This window comes from Eptatretus burgeri, chromosome 15 (genome assembly GCF_056783735.1).
Source record: "Eptatretus burgeri isolate ZD-2024b chromosome 15, Ebu_testis_v1, whole genome shotgun sequence".
NCBI lineage: Eukaryota > Metazoa > Chordata > Myxini > Myxiniformes > Myxinidae > Eptatretus > Eptatretus burgeri.
The window spans coordinates 49,138,864-49,164,353 of record NC_140975.1 but is presented as its reverse complement, the minus strand read 5'-3'; the positions used below and the strand labels follow the sequence as shown (position 1 = coordinate 49,164,353).

The 25,490-nt window shown below is 40.5% G+C and overlaps 1 protein-coding gene across 19 annotated transcripts in view; it reads right to left on the bottom strand.

Moving 5' to 3' along the window:
• The window catches only part of LOC147012133 (neurexin-1-like), a 1,392,023-nt gene that overhangs the window by 861,102 nt on the left and 505,431 nt on the right, over positions 1–25,490 (bottom strand). For 15 of the 19 annotated variants that reach the window (XR_015052060.1, XR_015052059.1, XM_085858522.1 and 12 more), the window contains 2 exons: positions 11,524–11,727; positions 9,422–9,448 (listed from right to left, as the gene is read on the bottom strand). Coding sequence is in view for 17 of the 19 variants with exons in the window: in XM_085858522.1 (XP_085714648.1) it covers positions 9,422–9,448; positions 11,524–11,727 (231 nt within the window). In the remaining 2 variants the exon portion in view is untranslated. The remainder of the gene's footprint in view (positions 1–9,421; positions 9,449–11,523; positions 11,728–25,490) is intronic. The other 4 variants (XM_085858518.1, XM_085858515.1, XM_085858529.1 and 1 more) reach the window with 1 other exon arrangement.

Here is a 25,490-nt window from a genome sequence, read left to right as displayed (position 1 = left end):
GGTGGGGAAAAAGAGGAATGAAAGAATGAAGGTGAGCAGTGATTCGTGATTTTGGTAGTTTTACCAGAAGGGGGTTGTTGGCGGACCTTGAGTGCCCTGCGGAAATGTGGTGGGGACAAATCGCAGACACAGCAGGGGGGGGGGGGCTGGCTGACTGGAGAGGATATGGTAGAAGACAGAAAGACCACCGACCTGCCTACGGTGAGACAGTGAGAGGCCCAAAGACTCAGCCTCATCGCGGGAGATGAAGTTGACAACATTGAGTTGACCTTTGACCTTTTTACCTCAAAAATAGTTGGTTTCCCAATTCAGTGACGTAATATGCAAATCTTGTTCAAATTTCAAGTCAATCAGATGAAAAATGACAATTTTAGAAATTTGACCTCAAGATGACCTTTGACCTTTGAACTCAAAATCAATAGGCTTCTCAGTTGAGACTACCTCTACAATTTGCTAAAGTTTCATGATGATCAGTTTGGAATTGCGACCTTTAGCTCATTGACAAACACACAGAATAACAAAATCGACTGACCAATATACTTGAAAAATCTTTGATTTGGCAACTAACAAACAGACAAACAAACAAGAAAAAGACGTCATGCAGAGAACAATGGCTTGCAACATCCACCCCACTCTCCAAAGGTTGACATGGATACATCAAATTGTCCATTTCATGAAGATTAAAATTCACAATCTTAATCAAAGCTCAGGTCAATCAGATGAAAATTGATTATTTTTCAAGATTTAAATTTGATTTTAGAGGTTTGACCTTGAGTTGACCTTTGACCTTTTGACCTCAAAAAACAGTTGGTTTTCCCAACTCAGTGATGCAATATGCAAATTTTGTTCAAATTTCAAGTCAACCGGATGAAAAATGACGATTTTTTAAAAATTTGACCTCAAGATGACCTTTGACTTCAAAATCAATGGGCTTCTCAGTAAAAACTACCTCTACAACCTGGTAAAGTTTCATGATGATCGATTTGGAATTGTGACCTGTGAGCGATAAACAGACAGAATAAGAAAATCGACTGACCCAATATACTTAAAAAAATCTTCGATTTTGCAAGTAACAAACAGACAGATACAGGTGTAAACACAACCTCCTTCACCTTCGGTGGAGGAGGTAATTATTTCGCTGTTATTTCATTTGAATAACAACCAAAAAAAATCCAAGGAATTCATCCATGAATTAGTCTTTTCGAACGAACTTTCCTCCTTCCAGGCCAACATGCTGTGAATCACATTATTAACCTTCCTGCATCACGTCACTTCAAGTTTCCTCATTCATATTGCAAAAAAGATGTCAGCGATGTAGCTGTCCCTTTTTTTGTTTTTCCAAGATAAATATTCCACGTGTGGTGTGTTTGTTAACTCGTCTGCCATCAGGAAAGGGTGATGCAAACACAAAGCTGCCTTTATTGTCACACTATGTTTTTTCTGTTTGTTTGTCTGTCTGTCCACTCGATTATCCTCTTGAATATCTTGAGAACGGAGCATTGCCAACCACCAAACTTGGCAGACATCATGGGAGCCCCATGTGGAGTGTCATGTTCTGTTCTCAATTAAGCCAGGTTTGGGGGAGGGAGGGGGAGCAAGAGGGGAGGATATTTGTAAAGGCTTATGTGATTGCAACTAAATTTAGCATACATAATGTGAGACAATGTGGAGAAAAACAGGGGGGTAGTAATTTTATCAGCAGGGGTAAGGGGGAGGGAGGGATCTCCATATCAGGGTCCAGGTATTCACGTCAGCCCTATGGGCTACAGTGCTTACAAATGTGGCTTACATAAGGGAGTCCACATGGGTGAATTATGGTGAAAAACAAAATTAGGTTTTTGGCTTTTCTAGATTTTTATGTGTCCGTTGATGAAGTCACCTGAGACATTATATTTTCGGGTTGTCCGTCCAGCTGTCCATCCATCCATGATTGGTTTTTGTTACCACAATAACTTATAAACGGCTGAAGTCAAACTTGGTGTAATTATGTAAAGTTAAACGGATTAGATTTTTCAGTCAATAGCTCAAAGTTCAGAGGTTATTTTAGGTAAAATCCATTTACCATGATAACTTGTGAACCACTGATGGGATTTTGACCAAACTTGATATAAGTTAATATTATAATGCAAAGATGAACTGATTAGATTTTAACATCAAGAGGTCAAAGGTCATGTCAGTTACAAATGTTATCGAAGCAGTGATTTGAATTAAACTCAGTACATGTACCATGATACATACTGTATGTACAGATTAGATATTGAGGTCAAATGGTCTTGAGGTTTGAGGTCAAAGTTAGAGTAAGCAAAGTCTTAATGTGAGCATAGGCACATTGGTCGATCTCACAGCATTGAATTATGTCGAATTCAATTTATGGCAGAATGGGAATGGGGGGGGGGGGTGCATAGTTTCTTCATGTTTAATCTTCATGACCATGGTGCAAAGTTTGACAGCAACAAGCAACTTTCACATTGTAATGCCTGTTATTTGCAGATGCAGTACATGCTCCACCAGGCTGGCACGGGCCAGGCATGTAGGCATGGCAGGCACAAACGTTCAGGGCTGGAGAAACACTGTGCACGGTGCATGATGATACATGTTCGACATCAAAAGGGTCTACAAGTTAGAAACTGCAATAATTGTTGTCCGACTTCTACATTTGTCACCTATGATTTACCAGCACATTGCCCATAGGGTGATTACGTCACCCCCGCCCCTCCCAAAGTGACACACACATACACATACACATGCACATATACATACACACCCACAACAAAATTTACTGGAACTACACTTAGACGTGTAATTCTGACAACTAAACAAAAAAAACCTCAGCCTCCCCCTCCCAACTCTGTCCAATCTTTGCGCTCCCCATACTCCCACCAACCCCAAGTCCTTATTTTCCCCTACCAACCCTAAGCCCCACCCTCAAGACTTTAAACCACCCCCCCCACTACACCCCTCTCAGCCAAAGTCCTAAATCTTCCCACCCTTCCAAAGTTGTTCCAGCTTTACTCTCACCTTCCTTCCACTCATAAAAGAAAACAGACATTCCCACATCAAAACAGTGGAATATGTAACATTTTCTGCTCCCCTTTCATGCTATCACCGACTTCACAGAAACCCGTCAGGGGCCATTAAAAAATTACGGAATGCAATTTTTGCCCAAATCTGAAACCCCCACCCCCTATAATGCACCACAATGCTTCAACGGACACCCCCTAAAATATCACCAAATACTCGATGAAGACACTCTCCCCTCCCCATATTTAATACTTTAGTCCCAGGATGCTATTTATCCCGTTGTTTTTTTCAGTGACTACGAATTATATTTTAAAAAGTATAGACAGTACAGTGTACTCGACTTAGACAAAAGAATCGATTTCCTGGTTAGAATCGATTCTCTCCATCAGAACCGAGAATCGAGCCCTAAATTCTACAGAGCCGATTACCCACCTCTAACAGTTCCAAGTCTCTGGAGTCGATTGCTTTATCTCAATTTGTCCATCGGGAATCCGGTCATTGGTTCGGAAAATTATATCAAAAGCTTCTCCTTTCATTCTTCCCAAAACAAAGAGAAGTCCGTTTTCTATGTCTAGTTTGTTTAAGTTGTGAAGAAAATGAGCAGACATGTACTCACGAACTGTGTGCATTTGTGTCGAACTTCAACTTCCGGGATCTGGCAAACAGCATTTGCCTACATCTGTATATTGTGAAATTGCAAAATCATCATATTTTTTGACAGCAAATAAAAAAGTCGGGAGAGATCGAGGAGTGGTTGGTTGCCTTATCCACTGCCTGGGTAAACTGGGTTCAATTTTTTATCAAAACGAAAAAAAATTAGAATTTTCCCGGAGGTTTGGATTAATTTGAAACAACTTTTACTTCTTTTTTTTTCTCTCCAATGAGCATTTCCCTGTTTTAGGGTGGAATCGAGAGAGACGACAGCATTAGCTTTTCCTCTGCACAGCAAAACTGAGATTGATTGATAAATAGCGGAGGCGAGATTGGACACAGATCGTTGTCCGTTGAAGTGGGAGAGAGCCAAGGAAGTGAAGTATCTGACACTTCAGACAATGGCTAAAAATAATTTGTGTAAGTCTGCCACCAGTGGCAGTCCCAGCAGAACATTTATTCAGCGTTTCTGGAAACTGTAAATCACCATTGACACCGATAAATGTAGGTATTCTGACATTTCTCCACGACAACTTAAAACCATGATAACATGAGAAGAATCATGAAGTCTTTCGTCATGCTGTAAAAATAATAGGCAACAAATATCTTGTGATTCCAATCTGGCTAACACATGTTAAAGAGAAACATGAAAACTGGGTGGCAATAAACAATTACAACAATGGAACATGATTTCAGGTTTTTCTTGCAATATACATCATGCCACTGATTTTATTTACTTATGAACATAAATTTTCTGCTCAATTTATCTCATTATTCCCTCAGCCACCGAAGATGGATGTAGGTTACGTTTTCACCCCTGTTTGTCTGTGTGCAGGATATATCAAAACGTTATGAACAGTTTTGGACGAAACTAGTTGAGCAGGTTGGATGAAATTATTCGATTTTGCTGAAGAATCAAGACAGCTTTTCAGAATTAAGACAGCTTTTCAGAATTAAGACAGCTTTTCAGAATTAAGACAGCAGTTCAGTCAGAATCGAATCTCAAATTTTAAGAATCGCCCAAGCCTACAGTGTACCATCAATAAATACCAGACAGCAACCGGAATCCCTGTAATGATGGCATCGGACTAATCGCTCAGAGTGATGTAATTTGCTTTCATTTGTGAAATGTTTGTTGATATCCTTTTACGTTCAATATGTTCAATTGCTTTTATTTGCAAATGAGATTGTCTTTGGGTTGGAATAGCAATACTACTACTACAAATAATAAAAATAATAGTAATAATAATAACAATAATACTATTATTTTCACACTGTAAAGGCACATAGGGCAGCCAAGGCAGTTTCATTGGCAAGGAATACAGTCCTGGACAGGTCAGCACTCCAACACAGGTTACCCCAAATGCTTATTACCCCAGTACACTGGTAGTCATTTCGCCAAACTCAGAAGGATGACAGGCTGAGTCAACCCCACCTGGAGTTAATTTGCCACAACAGTCGACAGGGGCTTGAGCTTGAACTCAGGACTCTAAGGTCATAGGCCGGAGGTGGTACTAGCCAGGTTGGGTTTTATAACTTTAACACCTAAAAAATTATGAGAATTAAAAACCATGTTCAGATCTTTATTTATTATTTAGTCTACAAATCAACATTATGACATCAATTTTTTTTTTTAAATCTGATTCTGTGGACCTTTCAGTACACTGATTATAAAAATGTATTTTCATGTCTTTTAAGAAATGTGAAAAGAGATTATTTCTCTCGTCTAGGCAGATAAATGAGAACAAAAATATCAATGGCACTTGAAAAATTATAAATGGCATAATGAATAAGACTAAGATACTTCAGTGAGACAACCTCAGATAAATAATGTTCAAGTTGAGGATAAAAAGTATTATTGTTGAATATTTCATTTGTTGTTTTGTGGAAATTGGACAAAATTTAGCCAGGAATATTCCCATTACAGATAGAAACTTTATCGATTTTTAAAAATAATCCTCATACCAAATTCATAATTTCCTTTCCCAACTCATGCAGCAGATATTTGAAGCCATTTTGAAGCCATTATCCTCTCGGATATTTGAAGCCATTTTAAAAATAAAAAGAGTGCAGGTCATGATGGAATGAATAATACATTGGTTAAAAATATACCTTCTGAAATTATAGTTCTTTCGACACATATATTCAATTTATCACTTCCCTCTGGAAATGTGCCTGAGAAAATGAAAATCTCTAAAATTGTTACCGTTTTCAAAAAGGACACTTGATAGATTTGCAATTACCACCCAATTTTCGTATTAACAACTTTCTCTAAAATTATTGAAAAAAATTATATATATTTGAATAATTAATTTTCTGAATGAATCTGATAGTCTGTGTAATTCACAATTTGGTTTCCGGGAGAAACATAGCACCTCTCACGCTTTATTAACATTCACTGATAAGGTCGTAAATGCCATTGATAATCATTTCCACAGTCAGTATTTTCCTTCACTTCTCCAAGACATTTGATACCATCGACCACAACATTGGTTTGCACAAATTATCATACGATGGAAGTAGAGGAAAACCATTGGAGTGATTTTAGAATTACCTTACAAATAGAAAGCAGTTTGTCGTTTTCAATAATCAAGCCACAAGCTGGTCACATGCGGTGTCCCACAGGGTTCTATATTAGGGCCTCTGTTATTCATAATTTATATTAATGATTTTAATGAATCCTCCCATGTGTTGTCTTTCATTTTGTTTGCCGACGACTTGAATCTCTTCTATTCTCGTCCAGATCCACATAATCGAGTTGAAACAGTTTATGTTCAACTGGAATATGGTTTTGATTGGATAACGGATTTAAAAAAAAATCAACTACATGGTTTTTATGGTTCACGGGGGGGGGGGGGGGGGGGAGGTATTAAGTGTTTTGTCTTGGTATCTTTGGTGTCCCACATTTTGTGAAAAAATACATTTGTTTTCATTATGAGGCAGAATTTCAAGTGCTACCAATGGGCAAATATTATGAGTTGGTTATACCAAGAACCATCAGTGATCTCCGATCACCGCCCTCCCGGTCATAATGCAATTTAATTGCTTCCGGAAGCCATTTTTATTAACCTCATAGGTTTGTGTAAAGTAGAGAACACCACATTTATTGGGGTTTTAATTGTTGATAATTACTATTTCGTATGCAACCTGTTGCTGCTGGTTGCATCATTGCTGGGAGCTTGGCTGCACTGATGATGCAGTGCCCCCTATTACCAGTAAGCTGGCACTTATTTTGCTGACCTCGGAAGGATGACAGGCTGACTCAACCCACCCGTGTTATTTAACGGAATGACAGGGGCTCAAACTCAAGACACTAAGATCTTAAGACAGCCACTTTAACCGTTAAACCAACACCAGGCATTGATGACAATTTGTTCTGGCCAATGCATGTGATTAATTTATGCAACAACATTTCTCGAAGTGCTGGCATTATTAATAAATTAAAGATCCCTCCCCTCACCCCCAAAAGCAATACCTCTTTCATTATATTATACTCTGATCTTGTCTCGGTTGAAATATTGTTTACTTTCTTTGGGAATTCCTTAAAGTTATTGCAGATGAAGATTTTATTGATTCAAACAAGAGTTATGAGATATATTTGTAATCGAGGTTATCGATCTCATACAAACTCTTTATTGCTTGAAAATAAATTTTTAAACATAAATTAATTATACTTATTTCATCTGGGAACCCTGATGTTCCAGTGAGGTAGAAAAAAAATAACCAATTTTGTGCAATTATTTACTAAAAATTATGCATAAACTCCAAGGTTATTCAACAAGACAAACCAGTATGTTCCACCTTCCCCAAGTGAAAACAAATTCTGTAAATAAGATGAATTTTACTGGACCCCAATTATATAATTCATTAGTTTGCAATATCAAGTTTACTTCTGGCTTTCCATACATTGAAATGTAAGTTGAAAATATTATTGTTGAACAGGAAGAGTGGACTCATAAATATTTTATTGTGTTTATGAGTGTTTGAAGTAGGTTAAAATCAAGACAATGGTATTCTGTCAGTATTTGTTGAACCTCTACACACCTCACCCCCCCCTTTATATCTTCTATGACAATGATATCTTTACAAAAAAAATGGAACTAATAAGGGTTTATATCGGCTCCCACAAGCTTAGCTTTTTACATCGACTCCTCCACACCCTTCCATATTATTTATACACTCATTTGCCATTCTACTAATAAGTTTGCTTTGTGATTTTTGTGGACTGTTTGTTTGTTTGTTCCCCTTGAGAATGGCTGTACATTTATATTTATGCTGTCATGCCCTGAGGGCAGAGTAACTGTAAGATTCAGACACATACGGCAATGCCTCGAGCTGTTTGTTAAGTGCAAAACGCAAGGCAAGAGTTACTTCCCATGTCCCTTTTCTCAAAACCACATGAGGTAAGGTGTTCTATGAATTCTCTAGTTAAAGTTGTGCAACATGTTTTGGTTGGAAGAAGTACAACTGCAGAGATAAAACAACATGAAACATATAAATGAGGATTATCTCAATATGCAATACTTCTCTTTTGTTAGTATGCAGCATAAGGCTGTAGGGTAGCATCAGTGACTGAAGGTGTGGCTCTGCCACTGATGCAATGCCCTCTGCTGGTTGGGGCAGTAGTTTGGAGTTTGTTCATGGTACCAGCAATAGCTCACCTACTCTTCAGGAGTGGCACCATGGGATCTTTAACATCCAACAAATACTGGCAGACAGGATTTCCATTTAACTTCCATCCAAGGGACAGCACACACATTGATAAATCACCCTGTTGTGAAACACCAGGATGAGTTTATACCTTGGTCCGGATTCAAACCCAGGCTAGACAGCTTAGAGGCAAGTGTGCGTACCTCTACGCCATCCTGTCATCCCATACAACAATCGTACATTCAGCTAAAATTATTTGACAACGACAGGGTCGCTCAGTGATTACTTATTCAGATGGATTTAAATGGTACATTTAATTTTTCAAGCAGGTTTGTGACAGTATAACAAATAAAAAATAAATTTTACCGATGTATTCACTTCAAACGTTGTATCACCTCTGATAGCAAGTAGAAAATTGTGATCAAAATCAAAGAAGTTTAACATACCAAGATGGATGAAAACTGATGATTCATGGAATCATTAAATATAGAAGATGGAAATACATGTAAAGTTGACTCCAAGATTTTTACCTTGTTTGTCAAAGGGATGTACACCACAATTGGTTTGTGTACCGGTGTGCATGTGCATGTGTGCAAATCCTCCAAATTTTATGGAAATGTAGTTTGATGTGCACATTAGAAACAAATACCTCATGCTATTGTTTTTGAAAGTGTTCGTTTTATCGTCAACGATGTTAAATTTGTGCCAAGACTCCAAATCCATTTGGATAAACTGGTTGCTATTGCGCTTTCTTGTGCGATACCAATTTCAGATTTCTGTTACAATCAAAATGAAACCTTGACTTACAACACCTTCTGCCCCAAGACAAACAGCACGTGCAGTTACACAAGATGTTAGTTCAACAGAACATGCACTGGAAATCTTTGGAAAGCCTTCACCATTACTTTTGATTATTCATAGATTATGCAAGAGACATGCAAGAGAAGCATTTCGAAAATGAAATAAACAAAGAAAAGCACATTAAAATATCGACATTATGGCTTTCCAGCTGTTAGTTCATGACAAACAATTCTTGCAAAAAGACATTATTAAAAGGCAAGACAATGTGAAGGAAGAGAAGTGTGGAATAAAAACTTACTGGGATTACACTTTATCCTGACACAGTCTAGATGGGGAAGAGAATATGAAAGATGAAGTTACGTCCTTCAAGGTATATGCTGCAGACATCCGACAAAAATTCAGTCCACCCTCCCGGGGACAGACACAAGCAGACAAGCGGCCATAATCACTACCACAAAAAAAAGATCTCGTCTTTTTTCGTTTGCACAATGTCATTTAAAAAAAAAAGACAGACAGCAGCTAAAAAAAACTAATTTCAATCAACAGCAAATTAATACACAGAGAATGCTCAATTATCTTTTGAAGAATTTAATCGTAATGAAATGCAAAAGACAATTTATTTCTTTGTTTAGTGGAAAATGGCCACTTGTAACAATCCTATGCTGGGCAGCCCTGTACCCTAGATCCAACCAAAGAAAGCCAAAATGGCGAAATAAAACAAACTGCTGAGATTTTCTGCTTCACGGAGAAATGTCGCTCTCTCTCCACCACCTGCTTCACGCTCATAGCAAAAGGACAAAGTGGAATTTCGTCTGAGCCATGAGATTTGGAGGTTTTCTCAAATATAAAACAAGCCTCAAGGACATAGATATGGTTATCTTGCATATTTCCAAATCAACTTGTCTCATTATAATATTAATGTCCCTTGTGAAAATAGTAGCCTTCACATCAGGGGCATTTATCCCGAAAAAAATGGGGGGGGGAAACCCCTTGCTCTCTCTCAGAACAAAGACTATTTAATGCTACGGTGATGACCTTTTTCAAGGAGAAAATCTGCGATGCAAGACCGAAGCCTCAGCAAAACCTCCCTATGTCCTTGAGGCTGGCAGATCGATGGAAGCAGGGCTGCCGGCACACGGTCTGGTTTGGCATGTGTCGTCAACCGCAGCAGAGAAGGCGGTGCAGACAGCCGCAGAGTGACACACCGCACCTATACACACCCGCTCAGCTGGAGACCATTAAGGATAGCCCTAGGCTTGGCTGACAGAATGAAAGTAAATGTTAGTGATTTCACAGGATGGATGCCAAAATGGAAGGTTGAAATCAATGTCTGGTGTGGATGTACCATTGTGGATTTCCTTAAATAATTGATGAATGTTGATACATTGTACAAACTCCTCATTTTATGTCTTACATAAAGACTATTGGGGCAAGGCAGTGCACATTTTCACTAAATTGCAATCCATGGTCTCCAGCTTGGAATTTGGGGTGTCATCGTGCATTGCATATTTGTGCAGAGCGTGGTCCCTCTGTGGCTGTCTGGTTAGGGTCGCAGGTTTTGGCCATTGAAGGGTGATGACATTGGGTGAGATAGGAAAAGGGATAATGGCTCAACCTCCGATAAATTGGATCAGTATGGAAACAAAGTGAATGTTTAAGGTCTCCATGAGTGCAGGCAGGTGTTAGCATTGGGATTGCTGGGGATGTCAAACAAGAACATAAGAAATGTGGAAATGATGCAAAAGTGACAAAGGGAATTAAATAATAATCTCAATGAGTGAGAATGTCATGGTATTTTCAACATTTGAATGGCTACCAACCAAATAATAATAATGCCAATAAGAAGAAGAAGAAGAAGAAGAAGAAGAAGAAGAAGAAGAAGAAGAAGAAGAAGAAGAAGAAGAAGAAGAAGAAGAAGAAGAAGAAGAAGAAGAAGAAGAAGAAGAATGATTATGATGATAATAATAAATCAAAAGTTGATCCTGTTTTCCAAAGCAAATGAGATGGATGAATGCGGGAATAGAGCAGCTCCGCTGGAGGAAATAACCAATGACCGTGAAAATAAGAGTTAAAAGATAATGTGAGTAAATGTGCCCAGAAGGAAAAAGGAAAGCAGTTATGTCGCCTCCAATGGGGGGAAAAACATCAACAAATTACTCTCCCGGAGGCAGTGAGGCGGGGAATGCTTAAAATTCCGTGCAGAAAATTACATGTCTGCAAACTAGCAAACAAAGAGCAAAGCGAGATGGGGTAGCTTGAGCATTGGCATAATGCAATACAGTGCAAAATGGAGCACAATTCCATGATGTATGTAAAGGGAAGTTGTGGCAATGAATGAGCCACAGAGGAGATGACAACAGCATGAGGCCAGTCAGTTTCATCTCAAAAAGAGAGCCGTACCTAGGTTGACTGTGAGTTTGACCTGTGCGGAATCAAGCTCGAGGCGCAGTGTGTCTCCAGAGTCCTGTGATGTTGTGGCAAGGAGCAGACCATATGCACGGGGAGAGTGAAACCGCAGTGCTACATCCTCGGCCTCGGTGTGCATCACGGTTGGCATCACCACCTTCATGTACATGCTGCCATCGTAACTCAGCATGGAAGCCTCTACGGGTAAAAATGAGAGCAAGGTCTCTAAAATGAGCTCAAAGATTATCCTGCATGTACGAGGAATTAAAGCTCAGATTAAGACCAGTGTTATGAGAAATGAGGTGCATATATCAGGACTGGTGTAGGCCTTCAGATCGTGAATAAAAGGAAATGAACCTCGGCCAATGATTTATCGTAACATTTATACCTTAGTCAGGGTTCATGTCTTGCAGTTCGGAATATAGTTTCGTACATTATATGTCAGGTTTTTTGATACACTAAGAGTCAGAAATATCATGAAATAAAACTTTAAATGTTTCAGGCAAGTTTACATCAAGTGGTTATGAATCCGAGGCTGTACAAATTTTCCTCTTGATAGTGATATCCAATGATATCAACTGAGATGCATGTCGTCATTGAGTTATAGCCACAGCAACATTATTTCTGCAATAGCTGAAAAAAAGGAAGGCCCACAATTGTGGTTACATAACAATTATTTAATTTCAAATTAATTGAGAATTAAATCATCATTGCACCAGGTATTGAAAGTTATTGAGAGCAGCTGCTATGTGTGGGAAAGGTGAGGAGGTGTGTGTGTGTGTGTGTGTGTGTGTGTGTGTGTGTGTGTGTGTGTGTGTGTGTGTGTGTGTGTGTGTGTGTGTGTGTGTGTGTGTCTGTGTGTACAGTGAGACGGAAAACAGCTTCAAGATATGGCAGTAATTTCAAAGGGAACTAAAATCTAATGTATCGTTTTGAATTGAAATGGTTCAAGGGTTTGCTTCCTGGTTCATTACCAATGTTTAAAAAACATTGTTCTGTCTCAATGAATGCCATGAATCACTATGCTCCAGCCACAACCTCCCCTACTCAATCATGGACATGAAGACAAATGAAAATGCATTTCAGTGTGAAAAATTATATTCTCAGAAGCTGGGTGTACAGGTATCCTCAACAAAATTATTTAAAAATAAATCATGAAGGAGCCAGTTTCTTCTATTATATTTTGTCCACTTTGCTTCCTGCTAAACATCTCATGACACAATTTTTTTTTCCAAGGTCATTGTTAAGAGTGGATGAAGATATCTCAGAAAATCTTACAAGTAATTCATAAAGAAGGTTGAATCATGAATAAGGATTTATTTATTTTATTTATTCATATGCAGCCTGTGGCTGTCTGGCTGCATCATTTTCAGGGGGGCACAGCTGTGCCACCGATTCAATGCCCCCCTGTTAACAATAATCTGGTATTCATTTCACCAACCTCAGAAGGATGTCAGGCTGAGTCAATCCACCTGGTGTTAATTCAACAGCCCCCTAGGATCTTAAGCCAGGTGCCTTAACCGTTAAGCCAACACGAGGCTTATGACTAAGGATAAAATAATGAAACTTCATGAGAGAGAGGAGATTGGAACCATACTCTGTGAAGAGTGTTGGTACGGCTTAAGCAGTCTCCTTGGCTATTGGGCACAATCCTGGACGGGTCGCCACTCCGACACAGTATACCAGCATGCTGGCACTCATTTTGCCGACCTCAGAAGGATGACAGGTCGAGTTAACCCCACCTGGTATTAATTCAACAGCTGAGCAGGATTTGAACTCAGGACCCTTGGATCAAAAGCCCACCACCCAACCATTCAGCCAACACCAGGCATAAACTTGATGAGGAATGTTACAAAAACAAACCTGACAAAGTTGCTCCGATTTATTGCGAAATCTGTAAAAAAAACAATCTTATGATAATTTCATCAGTTGTCACGAGAAATGTTTGTGAAAGAAAGACAAAAATGTGTGTTGATTCCATGTCCAAGTTTGGTACTGATTGATTACTCGGGCGCAAAACAAAAGTTAAAGGAAAACTGGAGATTCCGACAAATTAAAACGATGAACATAAATTGTCAGCAAAAATTATTTATCAGTGAATCAGTTGTAGGACATCGTTCTGGAGAGAAAAAGCATAATATAACAATAAAATAAGATTGCTTTGCAATCATTGTATATTAAAACAAATGGCAAATGAAAAATATCTTCATTCACCGCCTTATTGCTGGCATAGCAAGCGGAGAAAATGAAACAAATGAGTTATGTACATCATTTTTCACATGACTGGAACTAGTCCCGTAAGTGACTGAAAGACATTTATTTCCACCTCAATTTGGGAGCCTTCTTCTTTCATACGTATGCAGTACAAGGCTGCGGGGTAGCATCATTGGCTGACGGCACGACTGTGCTGCTGATGCAATGCCCTCTGCTGGTTAGGGGAGGAATTTGTAATTTCTTTGGGGTACCAGCGATAGCTCGCCTACTCTTTGTGAAGGACATTGTGAGATATTTAATATACACCAACTAATGCCGGCAGATGGGACACCCAATTTAACCTCCATCCGAGGGGCTAGTTAAACATCTATCGAACCCAGGCTCCACACCATAGAGGTGAGTGTGAGTACCTCGAGGTCATCCTGCCAGCCTTACTTTATGAGAAGTAAGGGAATAATGTATGGGTATGTGAGTAATGATTGACGATGACAACTTGACATGAAATCAGTTTATATTTAAACAAATTCTCCATGGTGAAACATTCATTGCTTCATGTGCCAATAGTGAGAAATTAAGATTATTCAATATTTTTCGTGGTCTAACCTTTCAAATAATATTTTTTTCTTTAGCATCTGTTGTGTTCACCTCCACACAGTAATTTTGATTGAAGAAACCTTATTGCAATCCCAGTATGTCCAATGTATATGGTATCCACACTACCAGGGATAGTGGGGCGGATATGTAAAAATTTTTGTTGGAGTTGTGCACTTCTGTAAAGAAGCATGAAACTTTGCCCTGGGGGGGGGGGGTTTGGTATGCTGATTTCAAAAATTGCGGGAACCACGATGTCACTCCAGCGGTTCTCGCCAAAAATTAATAAATTCAAAATGGCCGCCGCAAAACACATTTTTGCCCATAAAACGGCTCTAAGTCGCCCGATTGCCTTAATCTTGATGTCTATACCAATGTTTTTGAGGTCAATGAATCCAATAAAACACATGAGAAGACTCCTAACCTACATCTTCATGCTGAAAATTTTAAAATATTGCTGTTATAACACTAATTTTCATAGAAACGTATCATAGTGATTTGCACCTCACCTTAATTCCTTAAATAATTGTGTTCATGCCACTAGAGCAGAAACCTGGTAAGGCTTGAACTTAGCACATTCTTGATGTTATTCATGCACCATTGTCATATAAATGCATAGCAAATTGTGTAAATGTACATCTCTACACAATGATGTACATCTCTTCTCAAGGATGTATATATCATGCCAGGCTTGAGACAGTGATATGGATGCTTTCTTCAGGCATGAAAATCATGCCTGGCCTCCGTCATTGGCAGCGAATCGCATCATGCACCAATCAAGCAAATCAGACTTGATGGAATGTTTGGAATCATCGGTACCTCAAGCAGAATCTGTTCCAAAAGTGGATGTAAAAATTGTTGATGGCGCTGCCCTTGTGCACATACTCAATCCGAAGAAGTCAAAGGCTTCTGTCAAAACTTTCAAGGACTACTCACAACTGGTGTTCCTGCCATATTTGGAACGCATGCTCCAGGATGTTGTTCGTTTGGATGTAGTCTGGGATGTATACAAGGTGGACAGCCTCAAGGCACAGACACGACAGAACCGTGGATCTGGAAACAATCTCAAAGTTGCCAACAACACAAACATGCCTATCAACTGGAAGAATTTCCTGCGTTGCGATTCGAACAAAGAGAGTCTGTTCAAACTCTTAACCAGTGCAATACAGGAGTTTCAACCCCCCGAACGGAAGCTAGTCATCTCTACACATGGCGAGAAAGTTGTTTCATCACCCATTTCCAATCTCTCGGACTTGTCCTGCACTCATGAGGAAGAGGACACATGGCTCCTGTTTCATGCTTTCAATTCATTCAATCACGGATTCAGCAAGCTGATGATACATGCTACGGATACCGATGTGGTGGTTATTGCAATTGCTCTGGCAAGTGTCTTAAAGGAGTGTGAAATATGGGTGGCATTTGGTCATGGGTCTAAAGTACGGTATATCCCCTGTCACCTGATTTCAGCTGGATTAGGTGAAGATGCATCTTGGGGTCTTCTATTTATGCATGCAATATCAGGATGTGATAGTTTCTACCTTCTTTGGAATTTGAAATAAAACAGCTTGGGCAGTATGGCAAAGTATGCCTCAGCTTACACCTACTTTCGTTAGTTTATCTTGTGCTCCAGCTCAGATATCCCAAGACGATATGGACCAAATAGAAAGATATGTTGTTCTCTTGTATCAGCGAACATCTGCACTTTGCCATGTGAATGAAGCCAGGAAGCAGTTGTTCACTAAGGCCGAAGTCACATTTGCCACGGCAGCCATGGGGTTTACAAAATCTACGGCCACTCGCAATTATTGGGCGGCCGCAGTATTCCCACGGTCACACAATGTAGCAGTCACATATGTTTTTATTTTTCGGGGAGCCGCACGGTGTATTTATAAATTGTGGAGACCGAAAACGTGGGGGTGCCGTACGGTCTTTGCTTTGATGTTGTATGGTGACCTTCGGGCATTCCTGCAGCAGCCATATAATTTTCAAGGCAGACGCAAGGTGTCCGCAAGGCGACCAAAGGGGGACCGCAGGGGGGCCCTAAGGTGAACGTGCGGCCAGACGAATGGTAACGAGTGGGTTTTTTTTTTTTTTTTTTTACCAGTTCTTTTGTTTCGGCTTGTCGAATTGCTACGGCGAACGTAGAAATGAAAAAAGTTAAAACTCCGCGCTATAATTCCACGGCGACCCCTACGGCCTGTAAAATATAGCCAAACGGCGTAGGGCCACCCTGAGGCCACCGCAGAAACTCTGCGGCCACCGCACGTTTCTGTCAATTCAGAGGGCGTACGGCCGCCGTATCCTCGTCGTAGAGCAAATGTGACTTAGGCCTTACAACTGTAAGATGGAAAACATTCCTCCAACATTACATGCCCTAGAACAGCATGTGAAAAGGGCTGTTTGTCAGGCAGGGCATATCTGGGGATAGTCATTTGAAGGAAAGCCCAATGTTCCATCACCAGATATATGGGGCTGGGAGAGAGTGAAAGATGATTCCCCATGGACTTCATGCTGGTCTACTCTGCCAGAGGCAGCCAAAGGTTGTCAAGAACTGTTGAAATGCAGATGCAAAAAGGAATGCACTAAAAGATGCACTTGTGTCAAAGCAAATCTTCCATGTACACAGTTGTGCTTCTGCTCGGGACAGTGTAACAGAGAGTAAGAAGTAAATCTTGGCCATGTTAACACAACACTACAGCGACATAGTGACTGGTATGTGAGAGTAATTCGACAACATTTTAAATGGACACATATTCTGCACCCTGAGCACATGGTTTTCCTAGTTTTTCCATCATATAGTTCCTGCAGTATTGAGAAATACATTTTCTAAAGGAACTACATGTGTTGTAACTGATCATTCCATGGCTGAATAGTACAGAGTTAAGCCTGGCTGCTGGAGCAATAGTAAACCCCTGGTGGTAATTCTTGGAACTTGTTCATGTCATTTTGTTGTGTAGCATAGGTGTCCCTTTAAAGGAAAGAATGACACACAATTGGATCCCTTAAACTCATAAAAATTGAATTGGTGCCAAGATGACAATCGGTGCACTCACTTTTGATGTTGACTGTTGTAGGAAATTGTGCTATGGGCATTTAAAAAAAAAATTACAATAAAGATATATGTTAAGAGTCTTCACATGTGTTTTATTTGATTCCTTGACGTCAAAAACATAGGTATAGACATCAAGATCAAGGCAATCGGGCTACTTCGAGCCGTTTAATGGGAAAAAAATGTGTTTTGTGGCGGCCATTTTTAATTTCTTGATTTTTGGCGGGAACCACTGGATTTACATTGTGGTTCCCGCAATTTTTGAAATCAGCACACCCAAAAACCTCCAGGGGCAAAGTTTCATGCTTCTTTACAGAAGTGCACACTGATTTCACATATCTGCCCCACTAGGAGTGAAGCCCAAGCCAACACAAAGTCACAAGTGCCACCGTGTAGGTTAGGGAAGGTGTGGGAGTATGTGCCAGAGCAGCGTGGCACGTCGCTGCATCCACTTTCCGCCGGTACTCCAGGGGGCTCCGTCTGTCCAACCCCCAGGCAGATGCCTGGCCCGTCTCCATCTCATTGAGCTGTCGATCAACCTTCCGCAGCCACGAGGCACGTAGTCGGCACATTGGCCTCCTCCACTCAGGAGACTCCCTCGCTGAGAGAATCTAGTGAGCAGGATCATGCGTCAGGAAAATGAGTCATGTGTCCATACAGCTGCAGCTGATGCTCACAGACTATACAGGTAACAAATCTCATTTGAGCCTCTCTCTGCAACCGCTTGTTGGACACAAAGCCTGACTATCGAAAGCCAAGGACTCTCTGAAGAGACGTAGTACCAAAAGAATTAAGTCTCTGTCTCAGATCCCTGATCAGAGTCCAAGTCTCATATGTGTAGAGCAAGACTGCAAGCACCAATGGCCTGAAGACTCAGACTTTTGTCCTTCCACACAGGTAACGGCAGCACCCCACCCCATGATCCAGTGAATCCATGACTCCCCAGGCCTGACCCAGACATCTATTGACCTCTGCCTCACAGCCAGCAGAGACAGGAATATCACTGCCAAGGTAAAGGAATCTCTTCACGACCTCAACATCCTTACCACAAGCATGTACAGATAAGATAGCAGCATCCATTACGCCATTGAAAGACTGGATCTTAGTTTTGATCCAGGAAACCCATAATCCCAGCAGCTCCGATTCCTCATTCAGCACCTCGAGGGCCCCCAAAAGGATATCTGGAGTCTCCGCAAAGATGACTGCATCAACTGCAAAATCAAGGTCAGAGATCTTGACATTCCCAAACGATGCACTGTAGCTTGATCTCTCCAGCATCCTCCCCAGAATCCAGTCCAGACAAGCGCTGAAAAGTGTGGGGCGAGTACATACGCCTGACGAACTCCAGTAACAAATAGAAATAAGTCGGAGATGATACCACATCTCACAGTACTCCCAGTACCAGAGTATTGTTCAGACATCAGATTGATCAGTTTTGGTGGCACCCCACGAAGACCAAGAATCCTCCAGAGGGCATCCTCATTCACTGAATCAAACTCTTTGCAGAGATCAACACAGGCTGCAACTTCTGCTGAAACTCTTGTCTGCATTTGGTTAGAACCCGAAGAGCAAGGATACGGTCAATCGTTGACCTCTTTGGTGTAAAGCCTGAATGCTCTGGATGCTGGCGCTCAAGCAGATGGTGGTGAACCCTTGATGGTCCATGGTGGTCCAAAGACCTTGCCCAACACTGAGAGCAGCATCACCCCTCAGTATTTGATGTTCACCTGGCGATCTGCCTTCACTTTCCAGGGAGGGACAACAAGGCCCCTCTTTCAGTCAGTTGGGATGATGCCTGTGTTCCAGGCAGAGCACAGAACTGCATGCAATGACATGAATACAACATTTCCACCAGCCTTGAGAAGTTCAGCATGGATGCCACAGATCCCTGGAGCTTCACCCATTTCAACCGGTTCACAGCAGCCTGTGTTGCCACAAACAAAGGTGGATCAGAGTTGACTGGAGGGTCAACAATAGGGATAGTAACACCCCTGGCATCCAACTCGATAGTTGGTGGATCAGCCTGGTAATGCCGCGCAAAGTAACTGGCCCAGCGGGCCTTCACTTCAGACTCCTCTGTCAAGAGCCCACCACCCTCCGCTCTAACTACAGTACATCGAGGGATGGGCTTGGACGAACGCAATGTGCAAATTCCCCTGTAAGCAGGATGAGGATCACTTGACCACAGGTGATGCTCTACCCTCTCACAGATTCCTCGCACATAGGCCTCCTTGTCCACCCGCAGCGCACGTACAGTTTTACGCCTCAGTTCCCTGAACAGCTCAGCTCTGCCATTCAGCCTGGCCCGGCTACTCTTGTCAATGGTATCCAGTGTCTCTCGAGAGACAAAATTCTTCTTCACGCTTCCACCAGCAACATCAAGGATGGTGGTCTTGAAGGCACTCCACAACTCTTCAGGATTCCCCAAAGCACCCAGACCCCCCAATCCCCACTCATCATGTTCGCAAACTCCTCAGCTACCCTCTCGTCCTTGAGCTTGCCAACATCCAGCCTAGGCTGGGGTGGTACCATTCTCCTGAATTTAATCTGCAACTTCAGAGTTGCTACTAAAAGTCTGTGGCCAGTTTTGAGGAACTGAGCACTCCGGTAGAGCTTGCAGTTCTGGATCATTCTCCAGTGACCATCAAAGAGCACATCATCAATCTCCTTTGCCACACCACCAGCGTTGGAGTACCAAGGTCAGCAATGAGCCTGTGGGCACTGAAACCATGAACCAGCCACCCTCAGTCCATGAATTATTGCAAAGATGAGAGTGGAGCACAAATTAAGTTGCTGTGACATAGAAGGAAGGTCGATGGTCCCTATTTTTACCACCTCTTCTCCAATATTAACCCCCCCCCCTCCTTGGCTCTTTCAGTCCTCCAACCTTCTCCAGCAACTACAGGATTCGTTCATTCTTCAAAGGACCATCCTCCTGGTTAAACTTGCAAAATCCAGGCTGATTGCGCACCTCAATTATTTTATTCTTCATTTCTCCCATCTATGGACCCACTTTCCTGAGGCTGTTCCATCTCACTCTTTCCTGCAGAACTCAAAGCAAGATGTGTACCACCATCTCTCATCATCTACAATTCTGTCCAATGATCTTTTTACTCACATTAACCTCTACTCACTCAACCATTTTACTTGCTCGGTTCAGTTTTCTTTCTTCATGTCCTATTCGTCCATTCCCTTGACGCTTGTCCCTCTCTCAGATGTGCCTTGCTTTTTCCTAAACCTCGCTCTTGTCAACAATATAAAATCAAGCAATAAATAAATGTTTTTCCATTCAAAATAATAATTGATATGCTAAGATAAGATGAACGTGCACACCACCAAGAATATGTTATTATTCTCATGTCCAATTGTTATCAATAAAAAAATGTTTGCCTGTTTTCCCATCCTGATCTTCCATCATTATCTTGAAAAAAAGACTATTCCCACCTCAACCATCCATCCTCATACCATTGTGACTCCTGCCCTCTTCCAACTGTTTTTTCTTCTTTTTCTTCTCTCATCTTCTGTATACACTTATCATTATACTTTACCAAGATTATATCATTTATATACCTTTTAAATAAGCAAACACTCCTCTTGTTTTTTTTTTTACCTCCACCACCGAAGGTGAAGGAGGTTATGTTTTCACCCCTGTCTGTTAGTTTGTTTGTGTGCAGGAAATCTCAAAAAGTTGTGAACGGATCCAGATGAAATTTTGTGGACGGATCCACATGAAATTTTGTGGACAGGATCGTGCTTTGGTGGCACACTTACATTTAAGCTCTCGAGTCTGGGTTTGATTCTCGGCCCAACTATGAGCAGTCAGATTGCTGCTTCGCAGACCCTTGGTAAAATTTATGCTGGAGACTCATCTGCCAGCATGACTGGTGAAACTCAAAGATCCCATGGTGTATTTTGATGAAGAGTCGGCAAGGTATTTCCAGCAAGCTGAACAAATTACAAAAATCAACACCTTTACCTGCAGGAGGCACTGCATCAACTGTCCACCTGCGCTCTCCAACACAATGTTGCAACACAATTGTACATCCCACTATTAATTTGAAAGTAGTCACTGACTTTGACACCAATACAAATTTCAATTACAGACCCAAGGTATCAAAATAACTACGTTTATATAAAAACAAACACTTTCAAATGGAGCACCTCACCGCCATTAGATAATTGAAATTGTATCAGATATGGCAATAAATTTGAATTGTTTCTCCCAACTTGCCGGCTCAATGACAGAAGACACCATTTGCATTTTTGCCAGCTCCATCCCTACCCTGTTTATAATCCCGTGCACAGGTAACTTGCTAGTTTATTTCAATTAAAAGTGATTAAATATGAAGAAATGGTGCACAGATGGTTTCCCGTATGCTTCCCACAATAGCACAGTTTCCTTTAATTCATTGAATTATGACTGCAAATGGATTGCTGCTGTCCCATGATCTACCACCTTTCTAATTTGCCTCCCTACCAAGCTGTCCAAACAAACTAAATATAGCAGCTCAATATTCTATTTGTCAAAACTTCAACATCATATCAATGATGGTCAAGGCTCGTTGAAAAAAAAATGTAATGAGATTTAAGATAATGGTTTAAATCGTGAAAATTTGACTTGTGATTGTGATTCCTCTGCACACAGCATTGCAACTACTCTTCAGAAACAGCACCACCTCCCATTTACCCGGTCCCTCTTCCCCCCTTTTCCTTTTAAATGTATTGTTGCGGATATGGCTCCTAGGGGTTAATAAAATATTTTACATGGTGCAGTTATTCACACATTGCATATTTAGAGTTACCATAAAGATAATTAAATGTTGTAAAACATATGCTCACTAATTTGTATGGCAAGAAATGTGAGACCCAAGCAAGCACCAGTGTATTTAAAAAAAAAAAAATTCCATCCCATTTGAACTTTATTTCATGTCCTTACCCTTATTCTTGCTTTAAATGTGTTTTAGGACTCTCTGGCTCGGTCCACAGCCCTTAGACTAGGCATAAAACAAGGCCCGATTATCCAGGCCCTTGTTACGTCATTGACTCAGCCTGGACCGGGGTCATGTGGGGCTTGCCCTGCCTTCAGACCGGGCCATCACCCAATGTTGAGTGAGAGGGGAGGGGCGCAGCACGTTATCGATGACGTGCAGTTACGAAGTAATAAAGGGGCATGGAACTGAGAAGTGGCAACAGAACTTGGGACCAACCGCAGCGATAGGATGCACTCATCTCCACCGCTGCCAAGTAACACCCCACCTCCACCTGATCTGCAAATCCTCATTTTGCTGGTGTCACGCATATCAGAATGGCAATGCAACATTGGGCGTGGGACCCAACCGATCTCTGCGTTTGGGGGCTGACCTTGTTGCTAGGAAACTCACCGGATTCAAACCAGGCAACTGCGTCGAACCATGTGATTGTTACAGTATGCACATAGTATGTACTATAAATCGCTTCTTACTGTGAATGCTTAAACAACAAAAATAAACTGCTCCATGGACTTGTACAATATCCTTGCGTTAATTCCAACAAAATCATTAAAAACAAGGTCACCACCCACTATACTTAACACTCAATAAAAGGCAATCTCAGATCTGGACAATATATATATATATATATATATATATATATATATATATATATATATATATATATATATATATATATATATATATATATATATACACACACATATGCATATGAGAACTATATTTCAAATTCGAAAATCAACCACATTTTTTTTGTGAGTAGTGGTTTGTTTCGTTGATGATTGGGCCCAGTAGGGGTTTTTAATGCTTTTCAAAAATGTATTCTCCCTCACTGATTTAATTATATCTTCGGAAATATAGAGCTATCTGAAGCGGCGGAGTGCAGAATTTCATTTTCTGAATAAAATCTCTCAAAATGAATGCCATATATAATTTTGTCAGCCACGAATGCTTAGCAATCACAGCAAAACAGCCTATAATTCACATTCTGAAACAGTTGCTGAAACACCATCACTTGACCCACAGTCATAAATGCAATTCAATGGTTGGACAAAAATTATACATACCACATTTTCTTCATATATAATGAAAAAGTTTCCACTCGTTTTGAGAATCGAGGTAACCTTTGTGAGCAAGGACAACCCTCCAAATAGAGGTTCACATTCTTGCCTTCCAGATACTGTCACAGCACGCTACACGCTGAAAGTAGGCAGCTGGGTAATGTGAAAACAATCATGGCCTTTGGTAAGGAGTGATAAACTGCTGAGATAAACGTTTTGCAAAACTATTGTCATGGCTTTGCTTTGTATCAGTTTCTTGAGAATGCCATAGCTCGCACCAACCATGGAATATCTCGGAGGCAATGAAGTACTCATACCCCTTCTCAAAAGGATTGCATACCCCACTTCTGTTGGGCTTAAGCAATGAGAAGTATTCATAATCTTCCAACTTAATCATCAAAATCCTTTGGTGATCGTGGATAAATGATGCAACAAAATGCTCTGTAATTATTTATTTGTATTCATTACAAACAAAGATGTGCCTTGACCCATAGTCCAATTGTGAACCCTTAGACAACCAGATATAAAATTCTTATTCCCAGAAATGAACTGCTCAGCTGTTTATTCATTGAAAAAGACTGCACACATTTCATGGTAACACAGCTTCTTCAAACTGTTGAAAATAGGCAATATGCAAAGAAACAGATAATATCCTCCATGAAAATAATGCTTATCAGTCCGACCAGAAGAAAATAGTTTTGTTTGGGTTTGTTGCATACAGTTTGATAACAACCCCAGTCCACAAGCTGTTTAGCTTTAGAGGGTGAAGAATGTAATTTTTAATTTTGCTCACAATTCCAAGCTCCATCCAGACAGCCTGCATAGTCAAAGGAAGGAAAGTTGCTTCAACCAATTTACTCATGCATCCCTCAAGAATAACAGACCATGCACCCTGTGGTACAAAAATGTCTGGCCAGCTTCTGAAGGCGGATTCAGTTGACTGCTTGGAAGAGACAGAGATAAAGGATGAGGATTTATGTTTATAAAATAGTTTATGCTTGCTATCTCCAAGCCACAGTGCTGGCATTAAGCTACGTGGGACAATAGACAAAGAATCAGATGGAATATCATCCACCGAAAATTCCCAGCAGGTTTTTGGATGCCCAAAATTATGCTTCTAGACCTTACCAAACCAATATCTAGACTTCCATTGTCATCTATTCTCCACAAAACCCAGGTCCATCCAATGCTGTGGTACTACTCAGATCTGTTCAGGGTCTATTGGACAATTATACCTCAGTTGCAATATAATTCCAAAATTTCATCTGAATCTGTCCACAATAAAACAAATTTGACCTCAAAAATAATTTGCTGGTTGAATTCAATGACCTGAAATATAAATCCTCTTCAAATTTCACATCAATGGGATGAAAATTGAGGATTTTAGAAAAACCACATTAGTTTTTGACCTTGGGCCATTATGTTGAAATTTTGGTCGATGTTGACCTCAAAAAGAATTGACTCGGTGAATTCAGTGACCTGAAATATAAATCCTCTTCAAATTTCAAGCCAATCGGTTGAAAATTGAGGATTTTAGAAACACCACCTGAGAAGTTGTTGACCTTGGGCCATGGAGATGTTGACCGTGGGCCTATGTTGACCTTTTGATTCATGTCGACCTCAATAATAACTAGCTGGTTGAATTCTGTGATCTGAAATATAAACCCTCTTCAAATTTAAAGTCACTTGGATAAAAATTGAGAATTTTAGAAATACCATCTTAGTTGTTGACCTTGGATCGACATTGAGCTTTTGATCATTTGACCTAAAAAACAATTGGGTTCTTCCTTATGTCAAACTCTACCATGTGGTGAAGTTTCATGAAGATTGGTTTAAAATTGTGACCTATAGGTGACAAACAGATAGACAGAATAACAAAATCGACTGACTAATATACGTACTTGAAAAATCTTCGATTTTGAAAGTAACAAACAATCAAACAGACAGAAAGCGGTGAAAACATAACCTTCTACACCTTCGGGGGCAGAGGCAAAAACATTCACAAATAGTACACACATGAGAATCCCAATGCTACACAGCCCCTCAGCTGCCGGACCG